Below are 25,578 nucleotides of genomic sequence, written 5' to 3'. Positions count from 1 at the left end.
TGCTGATATCAATGGAAGGAAAAAAAAACCCTAAACCAGAGACTGTAAAGGTATATGTACTATTATTCATATAGCTGTTTTGCGCTTCCTTCTTTAAGAAACACCCTATTCTCATCGTATGCCTAGTATGGAAATCCCCCAGCTCCCAAAAAAGGAACATTAAGATATTTAAAATTTTTTCTATATAGGTCAGATAACATGGTAACAACTATTAAATGGCTGATAATTTCTAAGGATTACAGTGTGAAGCACTGTCTTGCCTAGATTAGGTCCCAGTGCTTCCCTGTCCCAAGTTACGAGTGGTATTATTTATTCCATCATACTTCCCCTTCCCCAAAAGGGTCATTTGCTTTGAGTCAAAATTCGTAAGGGGAAAGAGCACAGCCCCAATAACACAGTTTTTACAGCCATATGCTTGCCCCTTATCGTAACCAATGTCCCACCTTTAAAGACAGGAACATAGAGTCTCGAATAACAGCTCTGTAATCCAATGTGGTGTTTGCATTTAACTGATCATCCCAACTCAAGTGGTGAGATACAGGCCACTGTCAGATACCTAGTACTTTTCAGGACATTGTCCAGACTAGTCTCCCCAGCTTTATCGGAGGGTTTTATCAGGCCTCCGCATGATAAGAGCTGCTACTATTTGCCAAGTTGGAATTTTTGTAAAATTCCTTAATTTTCTGTTGTTAATCCATCAAACACAAACACATGAAAACTTATCTTACTCTATGAGAAGAAATGATTGTTGGACTGAAAAGTGCTAGGAGATAGAGGGCTGGGGGCAGGGGGGTTTTCTTTAGTTTACTTAACTCTATCAAAACCAGGCTACTCGGTGCTTTTAACACCAGAGGAGGAAGAAGGCATCTATGCACAACACTAAACTCCCTGCTTGCCTTTCTCTTGGTGTATTCAGAGCCAGAATTTAGAAGGAAGTAACTTACTTTCTCTAAAATATTTCTTTTGGTTGTTAGGATATATGTGATAAAACATACTCTGTTGAGGATATACAGGAGTCATTTTTAGAAAATTTAGAAAAAAATAAAGTTTAAAATTTTAAAGAGAATGAATAACTCTATAGTTCCAGAACTAACCTTAAAAACATTGAGAGTAATCTCTATAATTAGTTCAGAGTACACTCCTAAACAGTATTATAATTTAGAATTTCTCAATATTTAAAAATAATAATTTTTCATTTGTAAAGTCATTATTTTCAGCTGCCAAAAAGGTTAAAATATAATTCAGCCCTTTTCAAAAAATTGTAACACTAAACAGCAAAAAAGGGAGGGGTAGGATAAAAATATTTTACTTCATGAGGAATTTTAGAAATAAAACAGAAAACTGTTTAACCTGCCAGCTTCTAATAAACATTTTAGGTATTGCAAACAATCTTTTCATACAAGGTTTTATGAATAATACAGTAGTTGGCAAGAGGGCTATTCCATGATGCTTTTACTGAAATAGATGGAGAATGAGCAATGAATTGGACAGGCTGTGCAGGTTCAGAGTTCTGAGCCCTGAACTCGACTTCAGTGGAAAACTCCTCTCATTTACTTCAGTGCCTTTTCTCCAAACCAGCACTTCCGCCCACATGTTTATTCTCCAGCCCTCTGGGAAGTCACCTTTCATCAAAAGAAGTGTGCTAATCTTCCACAGTTTCACTGCCATTGGCACTTCTAGCCCCCTTTCTGCTGCTCCCATCTGAGTAGTCAGGAAAAAAGCTTTCAGGATTCTCAACAATACAAAAAGGAAAAAATTCTCGCTACTGTCCTGGCAGATGAAAGACCTTCATCTCAAACTCAGTTGCATAGACTTTAGCAATCACAAAATGCGTGAACCCAAGAAAGACATCCTCTAATTTTTTTAAAAAAATGCACTGTAAGTGTGTTGCCTATTTTTTCCCTGTAAGCATTCAAAGGCTAAAAAGAATTTTGAAACAAACTTGTCTAAATTTCCAACATTTATTGTGCAAAACAATCTCCCAAATACTATGAAAAATATAATACTCAATGTTGTTTTTCATACGTGAGTATGTAACCAAATAATATATACTAAATAAATAACCAAATTGTATATATAACAAAATATATAACCAGATAATAAGCAAATCTCATGAAGTTGGAGGAGTTTGGGGAAGTGATAAATATGGATATTCCATTCCATATTTCATTAATTAAAAAAAAATATGAATAAGTTCTAAACGTGGAGTGTAGTATCCCACAAGGTTTCAAGAGCTTGGCTTTATTAAGACCAAAGATGTCACATGGCTGATTTCTCACGTTACCTTTGCTACCTGAAGTTCCATTCAGCACAAATTTGAAGGAAACCACTCAGATTTCTAGATGTGTATGCCTAAAAGAATTCCTTAATTACAAATCTATCAGATGTTGTTCCTAACCAGAAAAAGGAGGAAAACGGACAGCTGCAGCATTCGTTCCTCCCAGGCAGATAGATAACCACCTTAAAAACTGAAATCCATTGCTGCCCAACACGTCTACTTTTTGTAATATTCGTAGTATACCTTACATCACGGTTTCTCAACCTTGGCACTGTGGACCTCTTGGGTCAGCTTATTCTTCATTGTGGGAATTTAGCAACAACTCTGGCCTCCACCCACTAGAGGGCAGTAGCACTGCTCTTCTCCTCCCTCCCTTCCCCGCCGCCCCCCACCCCCACCCCCCACCCCCGCCCCAGGATTCGGCAACCAAAAATGTCTCCAGGCACTGTCAAATGTTCCTTGGGGGCAAAACTGTCACTGGTTAAGAACCAGTGAATTAACTGGGCTTCATTAATGAAGAGTTATGAAGGTAGTCTTTCATTCTTTCCAACTCATTTTTCTGACCTAAATCAGTTTAAAAATATCATATATTCTCATCAAGGTAGGATATCCAGGTAGGTTGGTCAGTAAAATTACGGTTTCCCCAAGGCCTCATTCTGTGCTTTTGAGCATAAAGTCATAGAAAGAACCCTTGACAAGATAAAGTTGTACAATTTCATCCAACAAATGATCTCACTTCAACACTCACACTAACTTTACTATTAAGCAAAAACAGGCACATTTTCAAATATTGATTCCAACTAATGTCTGATCCTAACAGGCATGATCTTATCAAGGCCCCAGTATAATGGAAGGAGTGTCAGAGTTAAACAGAATAGGCTGCGATAAGATCGCAATCTTCCTCACAATGATGTGATGGTATCACAGAATGGGGATAGTATTCTAAGTAATTATCATTAATAGATCCTGGCACAGGAACGAGCAGGCCTGACTGGGGCCTAAACAAATTTGAGTGAGATAAACCAAGGTTGCTGAGAATCATAGTTTAAGGCACTAGGTGTTCTTGAAGTCATTTTTCACAGTTTAGAATAACTAGATTTTAAGTGAACAGGGAAGTGTAGAATGATTTTAGTAAAATGAACATGTAAGGGGAAAAATGTCCCTTTATTATTGATACAGGTGCATTCATTTGTCTTTTTGCCTGTTACAGCCATTCTGGTCATGTCTATGCTTTGATCTAATTAGAGTATTTATAAACAGGTTAGTTCTAGCTACTGAATGAGGTTAAATGCATTAACTATTTGCAGTCTACAGACATCAACCTGATAAATTAATCTCCCTCACAAGAAATTGAAAAGGTTTGTTTATATTCCTTAAGTCTTTGGTCCAGCTCTAGTATACTCTCATGATACTATGTAAGGTACCTTAATACAAAAATGGTTCAAAAGAAGCTTCTTCAACTTTTAAATTGAAGATTCTTGTACTACACTGATTCATTCATTCTTTGGCTCCTACGCCCTAGTACAGAAAAGCTCACGATTATCACTTCATTATTTAACTTTTCATTGAAGCAGGGAAGTGCATGCAATCTACAAAAAAGTCAGGATGACTTTTTAAACTCATTAATGACAATTTAATAGCCATAAAGGCATCTAGAAGATTTTATCTCCTGGGAGGTCTATTATATAAATCTAGTGCTGCTTATCGAAATTGTTATGCTTGTTACATTGAGCTAAATAAATATTTGCATGAGAAAAGATACTAGTGATCATTAGTCTAAATAATTAATAGAACACAAATGTTTTTGCTAGAAACTTACTACTGAATAGGTCACTACTCCCTCTTCTTTTATAAAATAGACAGTCCTTTTCTTACCACAATGATGTAACACATAAAGTTAAGCAAATGATATAAGGGGATTAAATTAGAAAATGTTATCAAAAGGATTTTTCTCAGTGATTTTTTTCATATATATTGAAAGCACGATTATGATTATTACAAGCACTGTTATTATTCTTAGTAGCACTCTGTCCAGGCTTTCTGGGAGGGGGGAAAAGCCAAACGATATCTTAGTTTGTGTTTCTTTTCTCAAATGTGTGATTAATTACAGGTGCTGAAATATTTTGGATAATCATTGACGACGAATGCATGGCTAAAATCAGCAGTACATAGAGAACTCTAAATGCTACTAGTTGTTAACATGGTAAAGCAAAACAGAACATTCTACATTTGTATCTTGTCTAAAAATAATGCAGTCATTGACCTTAACCTTATCAAACTGGTCCCATCAACAAGGTCAAATACAATAGTAAATAACTTTCGTGGGACATGAGCATACCATAAGTATTTATGATACAACTATATCTGTACCTTGTATTTTTCTATAAAAGGTACTCACAAATAAAAATTAATATTTTTTCAGTAAACGATTTTAACTTTGAAATAGAATAGTGAGATTTGGCAAAGACTTAAGATAAAAGTTTATCCACTGTTTAGTCTTCTTTTCAGAACCTCCATTTCTATCTCAACACCACAATATACAATACACGTGAGCAGATCCCAAATATGTATCTGAAGAGACCAAGAGCTGCAGTTGTTGTCAGCATATACCCTCACATGTTTGGAGATATTCTCTCTTTTACTTTGATCAAAGAGAAAAGGACACATGGCAAGCGATTCAGAAAATCTTTGGACTCTAATGCTTTGGCAGAGATATCACTGATTAATGGATGGATACTGACGCTCTCTGGGTCCAGAGAACTATTTTACATCTATGTAGCAGATGAAGGGGTAGAAACAGCAGAGGTATGATGCTAGTTTTCCAGACTCCGAACTTTTTACAAGAGTTAGCTATTGGCTTGGTTCACAGAATGGCAGGAATGTTAGGCAGCTATATTTGAGTTTCTCTTAGCAACCACCACAATGCACCCTGCTAATTGTCCTTCCAGTTTCCATTTTGCAATAATGAATTTAAACAAAGAAAGGAAATTGCTACCTGAAAAAAATCATTAGTTTGTGGAAAGATATATGGAAATACTGATTTTTGTTCCTTCACACACTAAGGGGATTTATGCAAAGAGAAAGCAAAAGTCACATAGTGAAACTAGGGGCTGACTCTGTTGCCAACAGACTCATCACTACTTTTCATCTTTGTAACACACTCCCACAGTATGCTCTTTTTCTTCAGCCTGCTAATTAGGGCAGTGGTACCCGATAGTGGACGACTGACTAACGAAATCAAGATTGAACTTATTCCCTGGGGCACACTGTACCTCAGATCAAAGAGTGCACATGTGGCATCCTGAAAATGCAATCCCACTGCTCTCACCTCTTAACTCTCTGACACAGGAACCAAAGACAATAATCCTTACAAATCAGTGCTACTGTCTTTAAAGAGGGAGCATAGAATTAGAGGGAGAAATCTGGAGATCTGGACCGACTCAGTTAAGTAAATTCTTTTTTAAAAGCTTAAGGCTAGTTTTTACTTTCTAACCCAAATATCCACATTCTAATCTCAATGACGAATTAAGAACAGCCATACTGGGTACTAAATGCTTAAAACCAAGATGATCTTTTCGCAGAAGAGTGGATAGAATCTGATCCAGAAATTTTGCTGTGTCACAAATGCAGTGCGGTTTATTCCAAGAATTTGACAGAAATAGATGCTGAAACATATTTTAAAAAAATCTGTAGCACCTTTAATTACATCGTCATTAAAAGAAACTTCTTTCCTTTAGCTATTTCAGAAGTCATCATATTTCATTCAATGTAAGGTTAATAGAAATATTATAAAAACTTACCTACCATCTCATAAATAAGAGCACATAGAATAATAATAAAGTTCATCCTGATTTAGGATCAGATTTTTAACGGCATAAAGAGCATTATAATATCAATGGAAACTATAAAAATATAATTAATGCCTGTGGAGTTATGATGTTACCTCTCTTTTATCAGTTTTCTAGTATATTCAATTGTATTCAGTATGCAGCATTCTTCTTAAAGCATAAAAAGAAACTCAAGTGCCAACTTAAGCAACTCTAGTGAACATTCAGTCACTTTGCTGGGGAATCTGCTTTATTCCCACATACCCCAATGAGGAAAGAACTTCCCTGTTACCAACAGAGTATTAATATTAACGCCCAGGTGAAACACTGATGGAATCCAACACTTTTACCATGTTAGGTTCACTAGTTTAAAAAAATTTTTTAATTCTATTATTTCACAGTTAGTCAACATGGATTATGTAGAACTGAGATGAGTCACATCTGCAAAATAGAAGCAAATTACCGAGAAATTCTTAAGTTCCAGAAACGTTATGAATACTCTGTATTATTTGATGTTAAAAAATATTCAGCTCACACTACAATGCCTTTCAGGAGAAACTATGGTAAAACAATACAGTAAAATGAGGTAAGTGAAAGCTTGATCGTAGGAAGTGATACGCTAAAATGGACTGTACTTCTTGTTTCTACTGATTTCCCTTCCTTTCAACTTTAAGATAACTGCATATGAACTAGTAAAAGATAGTTGGAGAACTATTGAGAAGATGCATCTCAAATAGTTGGCTCCATGTTCCTCTGGATGCTGTCAAACAAGCTGAAAGGAGATGACTTGCTTCTCTTTTCAATGCCTTCAGTGGCTAAGGAGGTATGAAAACAACAAAAGATTGAGTATTCTTTTGTTCCTACAAAGTGAGTGGTACATAAAACTCGCAGCAAATATTAGCAATAATTCACAAAAATAATGTTACCAAACCACTCTATTTCTTAATTTTAAAGATAAATACTGAGAACCGAACATACAATTCAGTATCCCTAATTCAATTAAATTGTTTGAATCCTGAATAATCACAAAATACTTATTATATCATCTCAACGAAGGTTAGGGACAGTTCTCAATAATTCAGACGCATAGCGAATACAGAGTAAGGGGAAATGGAAACTCACAGGATATCAAATAATATGAGAGAGCACTTTGCATTTTATGTTTGCATATTTTTTCATTTCTCACATTTTCTTTTTCTTTTCTTACTATACTTGCCATTAACAAAACTGGAACTTTCTATAACTCTCCAGGTGATCAAGAATTAAAACATCTTTTTCATGCTCCAAATTTATTCACCTAAAATGCTCTATATTTATTCCAAGTTACCTACTGGAGTACTTAAAATATCTCTATGATAATTTGCAATTTTGTGTTTTGCCATGAGATAAAATAATAAAATTATGAGGAAAAAATGAGAAACATTGTCAACATTTATAATGTTGTCTAATGACAGGAAAAATATTAAGTTTATGTAACTTGTTCAACAATAGAGGTGTGCTTTATTTCATGAGATTGTTTTATTTAGGAAAGTTGAGTTAAACAAAATAAAATGAAAATATTAATCTTATTTATTGGCTTAACAATCAACCATTTAGAGAGTGTTTGTGTGTGTGTGTGTGTGTGTGGACTTATGTGTGTGCATGGCTGAGTGTGTGTGAATCTGGTTTTTTGTGTGCTAGGTTTGCTTAAAGTATTATATAAAGGCTATGGATAGAATTCAGTTATGTTTAAATACTTATACAAGAAGTAATTCTGCCTGGTAAGAATTCAGATTTTTATACCCTCACTTCTTAGCAGAGTTCCTCACTTACAGCATGTACTTTAATAAATATTGAGTCACATTTTCCTCAAGATGTTTAGCACAATACATCTAACATTAGAGAAAGAAAGAGATTTTAGTCATTCAATTGCTAGCAGTTAATAGCAGGGGAAGACTGTTAAATTAGTTATGAAATAATAAAAATAATTATTCCACTACCCTGTCATGTAAAAAGGATAAAATAACTGTACAAAAGATAAAAATAATATACCACTTGGAAGGCATACAATTTGGTGGGGGATTAGGGTGATAAGTTAAAATGGGTCCATCTCCACTCTTTTATCCAGCTCCTTAGGCAACCAATGGCCAAAAGTTTAGATTGTGCCCATTCTAGCAAGTTTATTTAGTGATTAACTTCAAATAAAAATAGATGACCAGGGGGCTTCCCTGGTGGTGCAGTGGTTGAGAATCGGCCTGCCAATGCAGGGGACATGGGTTCGAACCCTGGTCTGGGAAGATCCCACATGCCCGTGCGCCACAACTACTGAGCCTGCGCTCTAGAGCCCGTGAGACACAACTACTGAGCCCACATGCCACAACTACTGAAGCCTGCGTGTCCTAGAGCCCGTGCTCCACAACAAGAGAAGCCAGTGCAATGAGAAGCCTGTGCACCGCAACGAAGAGTAGCCCCCGCTCGCCACAACTAGAGAAAGCCCGCGCACAGCAACGAAGGCCCAATGCAGCCAAAAATAAATAAATAAATAAATTTAATTTAAAAAAAATACATGACCATATAAGAAAAATCTGAAGGTGCTTCACAAATGCAAAGTATGACTATTATTATCCAAATATACCTCTCCTTCCAGCTTTTTTTAAGGAAGAAAAAGTTGTGCTTTGAAATGACATTGGTAAACATGTCACTTTCCTTCTAGTTTATCTTTCCTCATATTTACATACAGACATTCTTTTAAACAGAAGTTAAGAGCCTGAGTTAAACTCAACAAAACAAAGAGATTAAAGTTGAAGAGGGAGTCTCTATCAGCCAGGCCTCAGTAGAGGGACTACACTTCACCTCTAGGCAACGAAGCCTGCCTAACTGAGCACTGTACTATCCATGGTATGTGAGGTCACTGCCTATCATTCATCCTTCTGACAACCACTTTGTTTTCTGCTCTTCATGCCTGTATGTTTATTTATAACGTGCCAGAATAACAGTGGAATGAATGAAAGAAAATCCTAGCAGCATCTGTAAGCCTAAACATGCTTAAAGATCACAACTGGTTACAGGATGACAACTTTCCTGGCCCCCGTTTACGAACTGCTCTCTGTTTTCATTTTATTGTGTTGTTCTATACAATACTACTTCTATTTTGCTAGAACTTCAGTTGCCTTTTTTTTTTTTTCCTTCATGGGTAAGAATGACTTTATTTGAGCTGAGAATAGCAGATCAGTTTCTAAAGCTCACTAGAATTCTCTCAGCTATATGAATTTTTAGGAAACATTTAATGTGTGTTTTTTAATCCAGAGTGAAAGTAGAACATTTATCCCCTTTCAAAAACTCCCAATAAATAACAAAGGTACATTAGGGTCCAAAACAGCTTAACTGAACCATATGTGGATGCAAAGGCCTGCCAAAATGGAATCAGCATTATAAAAGGTAGTTTCATATTTCATCTCGCCATAAAATAGGAACCGACAGTATATAAAATGCATGGGCCACTTGTACAGAGCTCGTGATGACAGTGGCATGGAAGTGCATCGTCAGCCGAGTAAAAGTGACCTCCATACATACTGTGGGAGGTTTCTTGAGTTTTTTTGTTTTTTTCTTTTCTTTTCTTGTTATTTTTTGACCTGGATTGACTCATCACAGCTTATGGAACAAACAACTGAAAACAGCATCTTGAACCTCAGCCCCTCTGACAGTCTCAGAATTTCACCATCAAAATATTTCATTAGAAAATCTTCAAGAAGCAACAGAAGGTCTGGCACTGAACCCTTAGGATCCCATTAAGGGCCTCTGCTGTATTCCATAGCTCGTCTAGTCCAAAACGGCACACACTACTCCCACGAATTCTCTCCAAAGCCATTCTGAATCCTCTTTTCCTTATCAGGATGATACAGACCTGCATCACCCTCGGAGCCTTCTGACAGGGGCGACAGCAGTTGCGCGTAGGGGGGATGCTACAACTGTTCATTGTTTCCTTTCACAAAACCCTGCCACAGGGCGCCGATTAACACCAAAAAATAGATGGCCGCAACCAAAGAGAAACATTTTTCAGAACGCCTCCCCTTGATTAATGAAGTCATGGAGTGGACCACGGGTTGACTTTTGTCACGCACTCTTCTTCCCTCAACCGTCTCCGTCTGGAGCATCAGCAAAGATGAGGAACGCTTCTGCCCATGTCCAACTTTCTCAATTGTCACAAAGTTTTGAAGGAATGCAACCATTATAAAACTGCCTATGTTCCCTGCTGACAATATTCAGGTAAAGGATAAACTCTTTTCGCCACCTCTGAACTACTTCAGGAAAGGCAAATGCTGTCTTATTTTTTCCTGTAGATATTTTATTTGACATGTGCCTGGACCCCCCCGATGCTTATCTCAGATGCACATGAGGACGTCACTGGGCACCTTCCACCGGCTAATATTCTATACGGGCCTGAGCATCAGTGGCTTTAAGATGCAGAATGGTAATGATGCTGCACCTGCCCATGGGATAATGCTCACACATAGGGTGATGAGAAACAAACGGTCTTTGCTGGACTTCTTCATAAAAGCTAAAACTTAAGGCACGTGAACTGCCTTTGCTCTTCCGAACTCTGCCCCCATGTCTTCTTATTTTATGGTGCATCGCTGTCTGCATTATGACTGCCTTATTCACGCTGTTCTGTACTGAGCTCTAAAATGCCATAAGGAATGAAAGAATTGAGTTAACATTTTAAAATACAAACGTAACTCAAAAGTGGATCAGGGTAAATTACTTTTCCAGGTGTCTGAAATCCCCAATCACCCACCTGAGAAATGCTTTCTGAAGAATAACTCCTTACAAAAAGAAAACACAAAGAAGCCAGCATAATTCAAAAAGCAGTTTGACCACTTAACCTCTCTTTCTCTTCCTAAAAGTACATGTTTTTTCTCTGCTTCTGTGGTGATTGTCTCCTTAGATGATAAATGCTCTAAGTTCATACCTTGTACTCCTCTAGGCTATGAGTTCTCAGAATATTGATGCTAGCTAATCGATGAGTATGTGTGTGTTTGTGTGTATATAAATACATGTGTGCACATGTGTATGAAGATGCATACGTACAATGACAACCAAAAATGCTTTTTAAGTATGTTCAGAGAGGGGACTGAAGAGAAAAGGTTTGAAGCACTGCTTGGTGAATTAAAGGAACGAGTAATCTACTTTCTATTCACAGGCATAATAAAAAGTAATCTAGGTTTGTATAATAATCTGTATATTTTTCAAAGTGACTAAATGCATATAATTTTATATAATTTTACAACAACTCTAAGACATAGGGGTGGTATAATACCCCCATTTTATAAATGAGGAAACTGAGAGCAGGTGTGATTACCCGAGATAGCACATCCACTTTGCGTAATAACAGTTGGGACTAGCATCAGGCTACATCGACCACATCATGGGCTCTTTCCCATGCTTTCTCTCCATTTCTGATCTTTACAATATGTTAGTGTATGTTTCTCAAAACTACTGAAGGAGAAGAAATACTCAGCAAACAATCTGCCTCTGGTTCTTATTTCCCATTAGATTTTGTATAACTTATGTTTCATATATTTTAATTCATCTTTCTCTGTCCTCACAATTTCTAAACAAATTAATCAAGAATTTATTCATGACCTTCTATGTGGAAGACCTTATTTACCTTCAAAAACGAGAATAAAATGTATCTCATTTTCACAAATGTCTTTTACTTACCAGTTAAACTTTGATTTTGGTTATGATGTTTTATAATATATGATTTAGTCTTTTCTATTCAAATTAATTGGATTTTCTTTTGTGATTTCTCCCATTGCTACTATTATTTGAAAGTCCTTCCTTATTCAGAGGCCAGGTAACTATTTATGCAAATTACTTTTAGTGGTAAACAGCCTGTGAGAGGCCCCCAGTGATCACAGCCTTTGGTTTCAAGCCTATGTGCCATTTCCTTCCCTTCAGGGTGGGCTAGACCTAGTGACTCAATTCCAATGAATAGAATTCAGCAAAAGTGATGGGATGCCCACTTCCGAGACTAGGTAACAAAAGGACTGATTTCAGTCCTGGGCTCCTTGTATTGCTGTCTCATTTGCCTGCTCAGAGAGATGCCAGCTGCCATGCTGTGAGTTGCTCTATGGAGAAGCCCAGGAGGCAGGGAACTGAGTCAACAGCCATGTAGTGACCTTTCAAGCAGAACTTCTCCTAGTTGAGCCTTCAGATGACACCACAGCTCTGGCTGTCACTTTCTGAATCCAGCCTTGTATGAGACACTCTACCAAAGACACAGAGACAATCTGTGCTCTTTCTGACCCCGAGAAAATAAACAGTATGAGAAAACCACAAGACTAACACACGTAACCCTATGCTTGACTCTGAGCTCCTGACCTTTAAAATAGAAAGAGATATAAAACATATAGAATAGCACAAATGACATACAGATTACTAGAATCAAGAAGCACAGTTTTGTTGAACTAGGGCAAAGGATTTTATTTAAAAAGTGATATAAAAGTAAATGAATAATAAAGAATGACTTTAAATTCAATACTTAAATTAACAAGGAAAAGAGATGTTCATCTCCAGAAAAGAGTTTCTCAAATAATTTCTCAAGTTTACAAAAGCATTTTAGAAATATTACTTTATTTTTCTTTTATAAATGTATGTAAGAATTATTGCCTCTGGACATCATACAACATCACCTTGCAAGAGTGGTTTGGACAGGATCAGACTCACAAACCTGCCTACACCAGGAAAACCTCTTACGAGACTAAAGATTGACAATGCTAACTGAGAGCTAATGTCAAGTTATGATGTTTGATTAATGGTGTCCTGGGAATACCTGTTGATAGTTAAAAAACAGAGTCTGATATTTTATGAGTCTAATATTTTATATTTAAAGGGTTATGCCTAAGTAATATTGATTTTTAAGATCAAGCAGAAGGAATACAAAATAGCACTTATGTCCGTTCTTTCACAGTTACCATCTCCAAGTTACTGAATGAATTAATTATTATGCCTAGCTGACATCACTGCTAAATTCTCGTAACATTGGAACAATATTTATTATAACCACGCAAATGACAGGTAAGTGCACATGCCAAACCAATTGTTCTAAAAAGAGTTGTGGAACAGCAAGTCTCCAAAAAAGTCAAGGAGAAAGACTTTGAAAGGCATGCCAGATATATCATAAAATAATCGATGAAACTTTGGGTCAACTTTGTAAACAGGTACTCCTCACATGCTTTCTCATTTTACCTTCTCCTCCAGCCAAAAGTATTTTTCTATAATTTGTGTTATGAAAACAACAGAGTTATATTTTGCAAAATACTTCCTCACCACCCAAGAATCTGATAGACTCCCCAGAGGGAAAAGAGATTCTCTCCCCTAAGGGACCCTGAAGTGTGAAAAAAGATCTACAAACAGGAACTACTCCATAAAGAGTAACTGGATGTATAAACCAAAAGCCAGACTTCATCTTTCATACCTACACTCTGTGGAAAAGGTAGAGCTTCTCATTAGTCTCTTCAACTTTACACACATACTCTTCTTAGTAGAGCAACTTTAATCACATTAAATAATGATATGGACAACTACTCCTTCCAGACATTGATTAAATTAATAGCGTATCACAGAGTCATTTTGATAAGTCCATGAGAAGATCACTTTCAATAAAATTCTCCTTGGAATTCTAGAAAAAGGGAACAAGGAATAATCTTAAACAAAAAAGATGCGTTTTGTTTATTAAAACTTGGCCTAAGTATAAGTAAAGAGGTTTAGCCGGGTATCATAACCCAAGGGCAAAAATGTGTTTAAATTTCAGGCACAGGCCAGTAAGTTAGACCCATAAATAAAACTGTCTATATACGGCAAGGAATTGTATCTTTGTGTCCCTACCTTTCAGATCCAAGTCCAAACATAACGTATCTAGAAAGACTTCACCGTCAGAAGAAAAAGCAAATTAGAGGGAGATTGAGATCAGCAGACAGACTAGCTACATATAAAAGGTGTATTTTTTGGAGCCAGATACAAATTACCAGGAAATGCAAACTTTAGGTTTTCATTTCAACGGTTATTTTCCCACATTACAATCTAATTCCATCCACTGCCAACCTCACTATGCCTACATTATAATACAATAAGTCCATTCGGCTCCACATGTAATTGACCTTGCTGGTTTGCTTCTAGAGATCTGAACTGTGGAGTAATTATTTGGTGTTTGGTTTCTTTCTTTCTGACTCAAATTCTACAGGATGCTTTTACTAACTTGGGACTCCATACCAATCTCTCCTCTCCCTGAGCTCTCCCCTTTTCTACAAACAAACAAGCAAAACAACAACAAAATTGTCCTCTAATTCTAGAAACCAGGCCAACACACCATTTTCCAAGGCTCTGCTGCACTAAATGTCTTGCCTCATGTCTTCTTGGAGCAGTTTCCCTGTCCACTCAGTTTCCATTAATTCTCCACATGGCAGACAGAGTATAAGAGACGCCAGGATCTTGGCCTCCCTAAGGGACAAATCTACAGTCTCCATCAATAACGAATTTCACCAACATTTCCCAAGAGGAACAGGGTACAATTAAAAAGGTTATAAGTCCTTGCACTACTAGAACCTAAGGGCATCCGTGAATGAAACTGGCTTAAGTCCAATTAGAGGAATCTGTACATTTGTCTTCTCTTGGAACAACCCTGCTCTTACGGTTCCCATCAATTCAGTATAAATCTGACTGATCTTATCCAAGAAGTTAATAGAAAATTGCTCACAGTGGGCGACTGCCACCTCAGTTTCCAAGCAGAGACAGATGGAATTTCCCAGATGGTTTGTCACTGGAAAGTGCGATGCTGGATGAGACTTCACAGAAAGCATGGTAGAGCAGAATACCTTCTTGGCCTTCACCCATGTCATACTGAGGGATCTAAAACGGATTCTGTTATAAACAAATCATAATTGCCTCAACGGGCTCACCACCTCGTCGTCTTTAACTGCTTCAAAGGGGCGCAAATCTTACACTGAAATTACTCAATATTTACCAAGAAGCCATCATGGGCATATCTTTTTATTGGGTAAAAACTGAAGAAATAGAGGTCATTGCCCTCCCCTATTATATATTTACCCTCAAATGAGATTAAGCAAAAAATATAAACAAACAGGCAGAAGATGGCATTAACTGTAGTACTGTATTGTTAACTTGGGCAGATGAAGTAAGATCTCAGAGGAGGCAGGAAAAATGGGTAAAAGACTCAGGGAGAATACAAGAATAAATAAAGAAAGATGAATAAAGAAAGATATGCCTCATTCACTGTTACTGGAGAAAAGTTAAAGGACAGGATTAATTGACTCATTCTCTAAAGGTTATTTATTGAGGACTTGCTTTGAACCAGACATTGTTCTAGGTAAGAAGGATACAAATATAGAAGATAAATAAGGAGCATACAGTCTGCAGGGGAGACAGACAAGCAAGTAGACATTTGGAATTATGTTAGAAATGTTCTTATCGTAGTAAACCTAAAGATCATGGAAATACTTGAGGAGTGGATATCTATTCCAGACTGGAGGCTTTAGGGAAGGTCCACTTTGGGGTAACCTTGGGCTGAGTCTTGAAGTAACAATTGGAGTTAATGTGATGAAGAGGGGCCGAGGGGTAGGTCATAGGGCTTTCTAGGATGATAAAACATCACGGCCAAATGCATAGAGATGTAAGACAGGAATATTTTCAGAGCACTGCAGGTAGCTGAGGTGGACTGAAACTTACACTGAGAGTGGAAAAGGGGTAAGAGTCGAGCAGGTGATGTCATGAAGATCCTTTCACCATAAGTTTGGGTTCTCTTGTGCCCTTTAGGATGTCTTAAGCACACAGGTGATTAGTTTTGCTTTTAGGACACACTGTGATTTGGGTAAAGAAAAAGGAGGCAAGAAGGAAGGCAGAAAGAAAGTTAGAAGAATACTGTGATAATCAAGGAAGAAATGATGGCGGTTTCACCTACAGCAGTGGTGGCAGGAACAGAAAGAAGGGAACAGAAACGAAGAAAGCAGGAATTATCGTACTTGGTTTCTGGACATGAAAAGGAGAGTCCTGGAAGATGTCTGGCTCTGAGTGGATGACAAAAACAAGGGTGTTAGTTATAACCAATAAAGGAGAGGGGTGCGTGTGTGTGTGTGTGTGTGTGACTACATATGTAAATAGGCATTTGAGATGTGAGAGAAGGAGAGGTAGAAATAGGAGGGAAACATGGGATAACTCATAGAAAGAACTTCCTGCAGAGGCAGGAAAGGAGAGGGAGAGACTTCGGATTAAAGGTGACTAAAAATTGGAAGTCAGGGAGAAGTACAGGGAGACAGTGTGTGGAAACAGTAATAAACTCGCCTCCTGACTGTTTAGTTGGAGGAAGTCAGTGGGAAAGGCTTGTAAAACAGTTGAAATGTGCTATTAGAGAAAGGGTAGAAAGCCAAGGTTAGAGATTTTTTAATTTAAATGTCATTTGTAAATTAGTAGCTGAAGCTTTGCAAGTGGATAAGCTCCCTGAGGCACTGGAAACAGAGGGAGAAGAGAAGAAAGCCCAGAGTGTTTTGGGAAACACTCACAGTTAAATTCAAAAGAGCCAAGACCGAGAGAGAGACATAAGAAGTAGGAAAGTATGGGAGTCCTGAGCCCAGATTAGAATGAATATTAAAAGGAGGATATTGTTCACAATGTCAACATCAATAAAAAGAAATATAAGACCCCACAAAAAGTCATGCCTCAGCAGCATTATAAATTATATCATTCAGAGGGTGGAGATGGGAGGGTATGGGTAGAGTCAGTCAGACTGCTCCTGGTAAGGAAATTCAATTAGATCAGATTTTTATTTTAAAGAGAATCTATTGAGTATATATTATTTGCCAGAGGCAGTGATCTAGAATTGAATACTAACAATTTAAAAAAAACTATGTCGTCTAGAATCTCAACAATAATTTGGATATAACTTTCCAATTTACTTCATTATTGTATCCTAGAAGCTGTGTTGGTATGGCTTTCCCAGAAGGTTACCCTGAGACTGATTCAAGTGTCAGTAGTTTATTGGAGGGGTGATCTCAGAAAAATTCAGTAGAGGTGTGGAGGAGGAAGGAGGAAGGGAAAGAAAACCCATAAACGCTGTGTTATAAAGCCAGCTGGACTTCAATTTCACTGGCAAATTCCAAGAGACTGTGTAGAACACTTCTCATATCCTAATGGAGAGGTGAGGAAGCAGGGGTATTTATCCACCTACTTCTGCCCATAAGTGGTTGAGGATTACTTTTGGAAGCGTTAATTCTCCAGCACTTCCGGCTTGCCAGGCTTGCAGTTAGGTTTGCTCCTGAGGCTGGAAGAAATGTTCTCAAATAGAAAGTCAGAGATGATTCCACTAAGCAGCCTTTGGCGATACAGGTGAACGCTAGAGACACATGGATAGGGATATAGTTGCTCTAGAGTGGGTACAACATGAAGCTTGAAGACCATGGCAATGAATGGGCTCAGAGACGGGTACCGGAAGAGTTAGAACTAGAAGGGGAGCAATGGAGATATCTAACAATTCTAATATTTCCCTGTGATGTGATCAGGAATCTCTAATTCTTTCCTCAACCACATTTCTATGTTAATAACTATCTTAAAAATGTAAGGTGGAATTTAATGTATGCATTATGTCATTATTAAGTCAATAAAATTTTGCCTATAGTATCCTTTATATGTGTATTTCCTATTTGTAGAATTCAATGTCACAATCCCATGGGAAAATAAAACAAGGCTCTATTCTGATTGAATGGCATCAATAAAATGAAATTTCTATGTCAAATTTCATTTGTTGAATTAAACAGATTGTGATAAGTTTACTATTATGTATTAAGTAACCTGGGACTTTCTATTTATGTTCTGTTTAATTAAGTATGCATGTTGCATGATTCCAGCATGCAGCTCGCTGAATAAGACTCGTTAGCTACTGACAGCTGACATATCAAAAGACAGAGAGGGCAAATGTCACTAATATTAGAGACACCTAACCTTCTATATAAAGGTTGTTTGATCATTATTAAGCACTTACCTCGGCTAGCATAGCAGAGATTTTAGCATATTACAAAGATCTCTGTCCTCAGGAGAAAATGGGAAAACATCAAAGGCACAACATATAAATATAGAAATTCTAAAACACCTCCAAAACAGATATTGATCACAATTTAAAGTGATTTTAAAAATTCCTTCCTTGTCAATAGTCCTTTGATATTTTCAATGAATAAAATTATAAGACTTTCAAAAACATGAAATTTGTGTCACCATGATAGCACGTTAAGTTATTCCTTGGCACAGAGGTAGGATGTTGGAAAAAAAACTAGGCTCACTTGCTGGCTAACAATTCATTCAGGGGCGTAAGACTGCCTGAAAAAACTGAAACTCACAATATACCATAGACCTTTGGAATCTGTGATGGTTAGTTTTGTGTATTAACTTGGAAGGAGCTTTGGTTGAGATTGACAATTGAATCAGAGAACTTTGGGTAAAACAGACTGCCCTCTGTAATGTGGGTGAGCCTCATCCAATCAGTTGAAAGCCTGAATAGGACAAAAAGACTGGCCTCTCCAAGTAACAAACTTCATCTACACCACTGACTCTCCAGCCTGCTGACCTAAACTACCGATTTTCACCTAGCCGGTCTCCATGATCATGTGAGCCAATTCCTTATAATAAATCTCTCTCTCTCCCCCTCACTCTCTCTCTAGACACACACACACACACACACACACACACACACACACCCCACCCTATTCTGTTTTTCTGGAGAACCCAGACTAATACAGTGTCCTCGGAAAATAGTCAAACTTAGGCATGTAAAATCCCCAAATGCCAAAAGTCTATAGTTTTACTTATTTAATTCGGAGTGTCTTTTCAGTTTTAAACTTGACAGATTTTAATGGACCCATTTTTACAGGTGACTGAGCAGTAACAGTAGTCAGTATTTCTGGATAACTCATGTGTGTTACCTCATTTGGTCTTTACAAAGTTCTGATAAGCTAGGTAGCATTATTATCCCTATATTACAGATAAAATTCCTCAGACAGTATTCGATTGCAACATGGGTTCTCAAGTCAGGTTGAGGTGACCTTGGGCTAGTCATTCAACTTCTCACAGTAGCAGTTTCCTCCTCGATAACAAAGGAGGAAAAAACGGATATTATCTTCTCATATGCTTATGTAAGAACTAATGAGATATAAAACTTATAAAGCACTTTCACCCCTATCTGGCCCAATGAAAATATTAACTATATGTTGCTATTAAGCATGAAATATCTAACAAGATAATGAGGTGTGAGCAAAAGATTATTTATTTCTGTGTTCAGTGTGTTACATGATTCCAAGGAAAACTTTTTGTCAAATCAATTCATTTGGTGTTTCTATATAGCCTATATTTCTGGAAATGTTCTATATACATCCAAATGCCTGGTCTGCAAAGGCTTCCTGCAGAAGGTGGCATATTGCTAATGCACTTCAAGATGGGAACTTGAAAGATATAAAAAGGATTTGACATCTGGCATGGTGACTCAATTAATTACTGTGTTGGATTAATTAGTGTGCTGGATCTCTTGAGACGACACCATGAGTCTGAACAGAGTAACATTACGTTGGTTGGCGAATAAGCAATTTAAAAGGGTGTGCTAATTTAAAAGAGTGTGCTAATTCCAAACTTGATTCCAGGTTGGGTAAAGAAGGTTTAGTAGGCTATACATTTTATGGTAAAGAAAATTTATCTTCATGATATAAAACACATATTAAAGTACTGTCCAAATATAAAGAGGTAATAAAATTGTGGTAGTCTTTGAATTAACTCATAACTCCTCAGTCATGATAGTTATGAAGTATGATAACAAATATTTTGCCCAAAGTAAGAAAAAAAAGAGTCTACCTCTAATCACTGCATATTTTCACCCAGAGATTTGTATAAACTTAGAATTCATGTAAAGAAATCCCTAACAATTTTATCATACTCATATCATGTTATAGATACTATTGAGGAGGAGTGTGGCCTGGTCTTTAAAAACACAGATTCTGGAATCAAAAGGCCTGAGCCTTTATTTTCTTATCTATAAATATAGTTTTAAACAGATCCAAATTCAAGGGGGAAGGATGGGGGGAAGGGATAGTTAGGGAGTTTGGGGTCGTCATGTACACACTGCTGTATTTAAAATGGATAACCAACAAGGACCTAGTGTATAGCACAGGGAACTCTGCTCAATGTTATGTGGCAGCCTGGATGGGAGAGAAGTCTGGGGGAAAATAGATACATGTGTATGTATGTATGAGTCCCTCTGCTGTGCACCTGAAACTATCACAACATTGTTAATCGGCTATACTCCAATATAAAATAAAAAGTTTAAAGAAAAAAAGAAAAGATGCTTAACATCACCAATTATCAGAGAAATGCAAATCAAAACTACAATGAGGTATCAACTCACACCGGTCAGAATGGCCATCATCAAAAAGTCTACAAAAAATAAATGCTGGATAAGGTGTAGAGAAAAAGGAACCCTCCTACACTTTGGTGGGAATGTAAATTGATACATCCACTACAGAGAACAGTATGGAGATTCATTAAAAACTAAAAATAGAGCTAATGTAGGATCCTGCAATCCCACTCCTGGGCATATGTCCAGACAAAACCATAATTCCAAGAGATACATGCACCCCAATGTTCAGAGCAGCACTATTTACATATAGCCAAGACCTGGAAACAACCTAAATGTCCACTGACAGATGAATGGATAAAGAAGATATGGAATATTACTCAGCAATTAAAAAAGAACGAAAAATGCCATTTGCAGCAACATGGATGGACCTAGAGATTACCACACTAAGTGAAGTGGTCAGAAAGAGAAAGACAAATATCACATGATATTCTTACATATGGAATTAAAAAAAACGAATGATATAAATGAACTTACATACAAAACAGAAATAGACTCACAGACATAGAAAACAAACTTGTGGTTACCAATGGGGTAGGGGGGGGAGGCATAAACTGGGAGGTTGGGATTAACATATACACACTGCTATGTATAAAACAGATAACCAGCAAGGATCTACTGTATAGCACAGGAAACTATATTTAATATTTTGTAATAACCTAAAAGGGAAAAGAATCTTAAAAAGAATAGACATATATATGCATAACTGAATTACTTTGCTGTATACCTGAAGCTAACACAACATTGTAAATCAACTATACTTCAATAATAAATAAATAAAAATAGAACCAAATTCATAGGTTTGTTCTGAGGAGTAAGGGAGCTAATCCATTTCCAATTCTCCACATAGTGTCTAGAAAAAATAAGTACGAAGTATAACTTAGACAACTGTTCTACAGAAGTAACAATAGTGTCAATATTAGTATTAGTAGTGTTTAATGACATAAAATCAAAAGTAAATTCTGGAAAAGAATGTTATTGTCAAAAAATTTTTTTAAGTATATTTTAGCAAAGCAACTACATTTAAAAATAGAGAAAATGCTATAGTTTAGGGAATTAACATGAATTAAATATTTAAATCCTAAGAAAAAAGGAGAAAATTAGGGTATTAAGATTATTTTCTATTAAAAAACTATTCCCCACGATTGGTTTTTGATACCCTAAAGAGCAGTCATTCACTTCAAATAGTATCAAAAACACCAAAAACTTCATAACTATAAATTGAATCCTTTAAAAGATATTATGTATGGCACAAGATAGCTTTAGAGTGGTATAGAAGCATGAAAAAAGAACCAAATGATATCATCTGTCTAAAAATATTTCACTGGAAAATTAAAGTTCCACAAATAGGTTTACTTTCCACACATCACAATTTAGCATACGTTAAAGATGTGTAAAAAGCACCAGTCTACATATATATAATGATATAAAGATTAATCAAAAGTTGCATTTTCATAGAGATATCATGTTGATGTAATAAAGGGGAAAACATGCATTTCTTATAGCAACGATAGCTGCCACTTCAATGGCAGTACACTCTTGAAGAAATATGAGAGAAATGACGAAAGTTTATGTTGGTGTCTGATATACAGTGACAAATAAGATAAATATCTTATTGCCTACAACATTTTTAAAGCAATGCTAAAGAACCAATAGAAACCCCCAGATAAAATGGGTTTTGAATAGCACTTAATTCACCCTTTGATGCTGACACAATCTTCCTCTTGTCTTTGCTTGATAAAGTAGTATAATAGCTAATATTACTCTATCAAAGGAATCAGTAGAACAGTCCACTAATACAACTCAACCAACTAAGGTCTGCAGTGTTCGTGAAGCCACTTCTCAAACGCTTTCTGAAGTAGGTGCACTGGACCACCACAAATTAAACTGCCCGGATTATTAAATATTTAGCCTGGTCTATCAATTTGTTTGGTTCTTAAACACAGGTATAGTCTCCTGCTTCACCCTTTTATGGATTAAACACATGGATTTAGGAAGTAAAAACACACCCCTAGAACCTTTTATGTTGTTTGAAAGTTTGATGACACAAATGTTTCTTATTTATTCCAATCATTACTTTTAGTTAAATCAATGACCTCTGTCTCATCCACATGGCACTAAATCAGCAAAAATCCGCACATACCAGTTTCTCTCATGTAATAGCTTGAAGAAGAAATTTCTTTCATGTACTCAATTGAAAAAGGAAAGCAACGTTGCTGAGTTGAGCACATTTGTCAAAACCCCCCTGGGAGTTTTTATGTCTCACCCCGACCCCCAGTGTAGATGGAGATATTTAGCAGGCATGAAACTCTTCCTACAAAAATGGCATTTAGAGAGAAGGACTTCCATACATATAAATAATTTCTGGATCTCCTAAAGAATATAAAACGTTTTTATCCCCAAGTTTTATCACTTGTATTGTTACTTATAATAGGAGAAGTCCTAATGTCCTGATCCCTGGACTTTGTGAATGTTACAAGACAAAAGGGAATTAAGAAAGCAGATGGAATTAAAGTTGCAAGAGTACCTTAGATTACCCAGGTGGGCCCAATGTAATCACAAGCGTTCTTGAATGTGGAAGGGGGAGACACAAGAGTCAGAATAAAGATATGAGAAAGACTCTATCAGCCATTGCTGGTTTTGAAGGTGGAAGGGGGTTGGAAGCCAAAGGTTGTAGACAACCTTTAGAAGACAGAAAAGCAAAGAAAACAGATTTCCCCCCCTAGAAGCTCCAGGAAAAAAATTCAGCCCTGCAGACACTTTGATTTTAGCCCAGAGAGATTCCTTTCAGACTACAAGATGATGAATTTGGGTTGTTTTAAGCCACAGTTTGTGGTAATTTGCTACAGCTGCAATAGGAAGCTAACATTCAATTAAGAAATGAAGTTTAAATGTAACCAAATATTCCATCTTTCCATAACTTTTTAAAACATCTAATCAATCAATTGTCCATACCAATCTTTCCTAGAGGTAGACTTTCTGATCTCAGAATTTTTACAAAAAAGTTAACAAGAAAAATTATGATGCTGATCCCTCATTCTCACTCTTAAAGGTACAAATAGTATTACCAAGCAATATCAAGGTTGTTTATTCCTTGTTCATCACGTAAACTTGTAATGCATGACAATTAATGTGTCATCTAAAAACTAAAAGCATTTGTATACATTATTAAATATGGACAATATTAGTCTGGCTAAGCAGATAAAGCCACAACCTTATAAATGACCTTACTAGATAACCATTTAGCACGATTAACCTGTTTCCTTCTAAATTCTACATATAATACTGTCAGAGACAGACCACTTGGAAGACATCCCAGTTTTGTGGCCCACGAAAAAGAAAAAACAGCTATTTTTAGTGATTTCACTGGGAAGCAAGCAGAGATAATTTCTGTGCTATGACAAAGTATTAAGAGTCAACCATCTCAGAACATCCACATACCAAGGAATTATTATTCAGGTCCATCTTCCCAGCGAACGGCCCCCAGGTAGTTCCCACTGGAAGTTGCTGCCGACTCTGAATTTTTCGTTCTCCGTCTTTCTGAAACACCTCCAGCTCTCCTGCAGACAATGAACACGAGGCGTTTAAATTACTTTCACTTGTGCTTTACCAACAGCCGTCTCTTTTTGTGTGCTTGCTTTACACGAACAATATTCTCAGGATTCATATAAAGAGAATTAATTATGTTCATCTGAAAAACAACTGATCTTGGTATCCTGAGAGGATAATAAAACTTGTCCTTATAATTATATTCACATTTAGTCCAATTTCTTTCTTTAGCCTTTGCACACTTATCACCTACTGAAGTCCATTCTATTTAGTAAATCCTTAAGAAGTAGAAATGATAACACGTCCTCAGAAAGCATTGATCCAATGCCAACACAGATAGACAAGAAGCGTTAGACAATGACTTAGAGTTAAAATTCCTATATTTGATCACCAAAGTAACTAAAAAATTACAATTAAAGATATATACCTTAGGCAATAACTGTATTACAATGATTCAAGACTCTTGGTGAACAACATGGAGAGTTTCTGAAAGTACTTGGCAATTTCCTGAATTTACTACTAGTTTCAGTGGATAGAACAAATACAAGTGCAAAAAATGGACATGTATGTTTTTGCAAATTAAAAAAATGTTTAGTCAAATTCATTACTTTTTTATATTTGGTACTTTAGGTAAGATTCTATGTTACCAAAAAGGTTTGGACAAAAACCCTTAAGAAACAGCCAGTTTAGGATGGTCTTCTTCCTTTTATTTCCTCCTAATTATTACTTTGGGATCATTAAAGAGAAACAGGAAGTAAAGACAGTATACACACTTGCATAAAGTAGGAATTCATCAAATGGTCACTCAAGAAATAAATGAATAGATTAATAAAAAAAGAAAGAAATGAAGCCTTCAAAAATTTTTAAATTGGTCATTAAGCCTAAACATCCTTTGGAATAAATGGAAAAAAATCTCAATCAGGAATTGGAGACCTTCTCTTTAAGTAATTAAATCTATGATATTTATGTCCTGAGAGTATTACCGCCTCTCACTGTTGTGGCCTCTCCCGTTGCGGAGCACAGGCTCCGGACGCGCAGGCTCAGCAGCCATGGCTCACGGGCCTAGCCGCTCCGCCCCATGTGGGATCTTCCCGGACCAGGGCACGAACCCGTGTCCCCTGCATCGGCAGGCGGACTCTCAACCACTGCGCCACCAGGGAAGCCCTATTCTCATACAATCTTTTTGATTAATGCATTAGAATCAGAGACTTGTATAGAAAATCCTCAAAGATAGAGCATAGCCAACAACCTGTTATGATGTCAAATACGGCTCAGCGGGAAATATCCCTTAACGTATGTATGCATTTTCATATTGATAATGCAGTTATTTAAAAATTTGGGATAATTTTTCTATTTGAAAAGAAACTTTAATTTCTATCTGATAGTTCTTATTTTTCATTCATGCTTACATTTTAAACAATTTCTTTACAATTTACCCTCTAAAGATAAAATACATTTCAACCCTTCAGCTAAACACTAGT

The 25,578-nt window shown here is 36.7% G+C and overlaps 1 protein-coding gene across 4 annotated transcripts in view; it reads right to left on the bottom strand.

Annotated features, from left to right (window-relative positions):
* ZFPM2 (zinc finger protein, FOG family member 2) overlaps positions 1-25,578 on the bottom strand; it is a 465,367-nt gene that overhangs the window by 201,431 nt on the left and 238,358 nt on the right. For 3 of the 4 annotated variants that reach the window (XM_073794662.1, XM_073794661.1, XM_073794660.1), the window contains one exon: positions 23,990-24,108. In XM_073794662.1, the coding sequence (XP_073650763.1) occupies positions 23,990-24,108 (119 nt within the window). Of the gene's footprint in view, positions 1-23,989; positions 24,109-25,578 lie in introns of those variants that run through there. The other variant, XM_073794663.1, reaches the window with a different exon arrangement.

The sequence above is a fragment of the Tursiops truncatus genome, chromosome 17 (assembly GCF_011762595.2).
Source record: "Tursiops truncatus isolate mTurTru1 chromosome 17, mTurTru1.mat.Y, whole genome shotgun sequence".
NCBI classification, from domain to species: Eukaryota; Metazoa; Chordata; class Mammalia; order Artiodactyla; family Delphinidae; genus Tursiops; species Tursiops truncatus.
This window is presented reverse-complemented; position numbering and strand designations above follow the sequence as displayed.